General features: G+C 53.5%; 1 protein-coding gene across 1 annotated transcript; it reads left to right on the forward strand.

Annotated features, from left to right (window-relative positions):
* Positions 1 to 321: 321 nt before the first annotated feature.
* LOC109290544 (zinc-binding protein A33-like) lies at positions 322 to 2,235 on the forward strand. Its single transcript, XM_019507205.1, has one exon. The coding sequence runs from the start codon at positions 699 to 701 to the stop codon at positions 1,743 to 1,745; it is 1,047 nt and encodes a 348-aa protein (XP_019362750.1). The 5' UTR covers positions 322 to 698; the 3' UTR covers positions 1,746 to 2,235.
* Positions 2,236 to 2,509: the final 274 nt, after the last annotated feature.

Raw genomic sequence — 2,509 nt, forward strand, 5'->3', positions numbered from 1 at the left:
CATATACCTAGATCTGGGCTACTCTGCTCCTTCCCCACCACAAGTGTCCAAATCAGGGCTGCTCCGCTCCCATCTCCACCCTTTTCCCCCTGTCTGGATAGGGACCAGGCTTCTCCCTGCCCCCATCAGAGTCAGGCTGCAACCCTCCCCTCCATGCTGGCCCTGTGTACCGAGGCCCATGACTAGATCCAGCCTGTGGATGGACCTGGTACCACCCATCCAGCCCATGGGGCTAAAAGTTTGGGCACCCCTGATTCAGACTACTGCCCTGATATCTGAGCCCCTCCTAGGGGAGGGCCCTAAACTTTTGGCACAATGGACACTGCATTTGGTCTGCAGATAACAAGAGGACTCTGGCCTCTGGAATCCCCTAGCTGGTGTCAGGAAAAATTGAATGCAGGACCCTCCCATTGCTTTCAGGGAAACCAAAAGTAACTCATAGCCAAGACTTAGGAAACTGGAACTTGTCTTGAAGCCAGCAGCAGGGCTCGGCTTTGCTGTGGGCTGGTTCCAGTGCAGCACAAATACCAGTAGTTATTTATCAAGGAGGAAGGGCCCTGCTGGGGTGTAGGCAGATCCAGCTATAGAGGCACCTGGAGACAGTAAGGCAAGAAGTGATATCATCAAATGTAGAGGCGGGATTGCTAACCTCCCACTGCAGGAGCTGAAGAGACAGAGAGAAGGCAGGAAGCTTCTCCATGGAGGCTTCGAAGACGGACCCCGGGGAGCAAGGTGGTGGCAAGAGAGTGGAAGACGTGGTCTCTGAGTTCTTGGAGGCTAACCAAGAGGCAGAAAAGCTTTGTTGTCACTACAAGGAGGGGATCCAGGCTGTTCAGATGAGCCTGGAGTCCCTCCGAGAGAAAGTCATGGGGCAGTTCAAGGAGATGCACAACATCCTCTATGCTGAGGAGCAGTCAGTGATGGCCAAGATTAGCCAAGAGGAAGAGCAGGTAGTTGGAGGTCTGGAGAACAAGCTGAAGAAGATCACTGAGAGAGCAGCCGATGTTTTGGAAATAGTGGATTACCTGGGCCAGGTGAGAGAGTATGATGAACACCTTGCAGATGCGGCAGGGAGCCAAGTAGACCAGTTCAAGGCAGAGCTGAAGGAGCACACAGAGGAGCTGAGTCTCAGCAAGCCAGCAGGCCTTTGCAGCCCTCCTCTGATGTATGCTGTCTGCAGGAGGATGCTGGGACACGCTATGCAGTCTGTGCTGGAGAGCCTCACCCTGGATCCACGCACAGCTCACGCCCATCTGGATCTTTCTGAAGACTTGAAAGCAGTGAAGCTGGGACCCCGCTCCCACGCCATTCCCAAGGATCCCCAGCGCTTCCAGCCCTGTCTGTATGTACTCTGCTCCCAAGGCTTCTGCTTGGGCAGGCACTACTGGGAGGTGAGTGTTGGGAACAAAAGCAACTGGGTAGTCGGGGTAGCCAGCTACAGAGTCAACCGCCAGGCGACAGAAGAGCTGATCCCAGAAAATGGCTACTGGGCCCTTCGGAAGCTGCCAGGTGACCGTTACTATGCCCTCTCCTCACCCCCAGACCGCCTGACCCTTAACACCAGACCCAGGAGGGTGGGCATTTGCCTGGATTATGAGTGTGGTAGGGTTGGGTTTTATGATGCCCATAGCATGGCTAAGATCTGCCTGCTCCAGGGCTGCTTTCAAGGCATGCTGTACCCTTTCCTGTGCCCTGGGTTGGTGCTGTCTGAACAGGACCATGAACCTCTGAGGCTGTGTGACTGAAGCAAAGGGAGGCATATCTGGAGACCCCTGCCCAGATGAGTCCCTTTTCTGCTCTTTGAGGAGCAAACATGGGTCTGGGCCTGCAGCGAATAGGACTCTTGACTAAATGAATGCAAACAGCAATGCTAAGACTACAAGCGGCTCCTCACCTTATCCCCCTGCAACTCTTGGCGAAGAGATGTTATGCCAGGCATTTTGGTTCCCTGCACGCTACAGGTCTGTCATTCCTGCACTTGTGACTAATACAAGTCTCTTCTCTCAGCCACGGTGCCAATTAAACTAATGCACCAGAACAGTGGTGCCCGACTTTTTTCCTCTTTGTAGCAGACGGACGGCGCTCAGAGCATCCGCAGGCCAGATCTGGCTGTGCGCTGGGGAAGTGGGATGTGGCCCAAGCCCAATACAGCCATGCTCGGAAAGGAGGTGTGGTCCAGCATCAGTGAATTGAAAATTTGGCAGTGGGGGAAAGGCAGCAGTATGACTTGTCACTGCTCCCCTGCCACTAAATTTCCCAATCCACGAGGAGCCCCATGGGCTGAATAACACGGCTTCACAAGCCATATTTGGCCTGAGAGATAGAGGTTGAGCACCTCTGCACCAAAGCTTTCTCTTTGGCTACAATTCATCCAGGAGTGCCTAGGACTGCGTATCACAGGTATAAACTCAATGAAGAGGAGGAACAAACTGAGTCCTATGTGGTTGGCTGTTTCTAGGGGAAGAGGATTGTCACGGACCAATTGTGTTTTTTGTAGGGGAAAGATTTT

Source organism: Gavialis gangeticus, unplaced genomic scaffold (genome assembly GCF_001723915.1).
Source record: "Gavialis gangeticus isolate Ggan-Ray unplaced genomic scaffold, GavGan_comp1, whole genome shotgun sequence".
NCBI classification, from domain to species: Eukaryota; Metazoa; Chordata; order Crocodylia; family Gavialidae; genus Gavialis; species Gavialis gangeticus.

Excerpts from the sequence above, each read along its gene's own strand:
- LOC109290544 (XM_019507205.1), top strand. The coding sequence starts at position 699 with ATGGAGGCTTCGAAGACGGACCCCGGGGAGCAAGGTGGTGGCAAGAGA.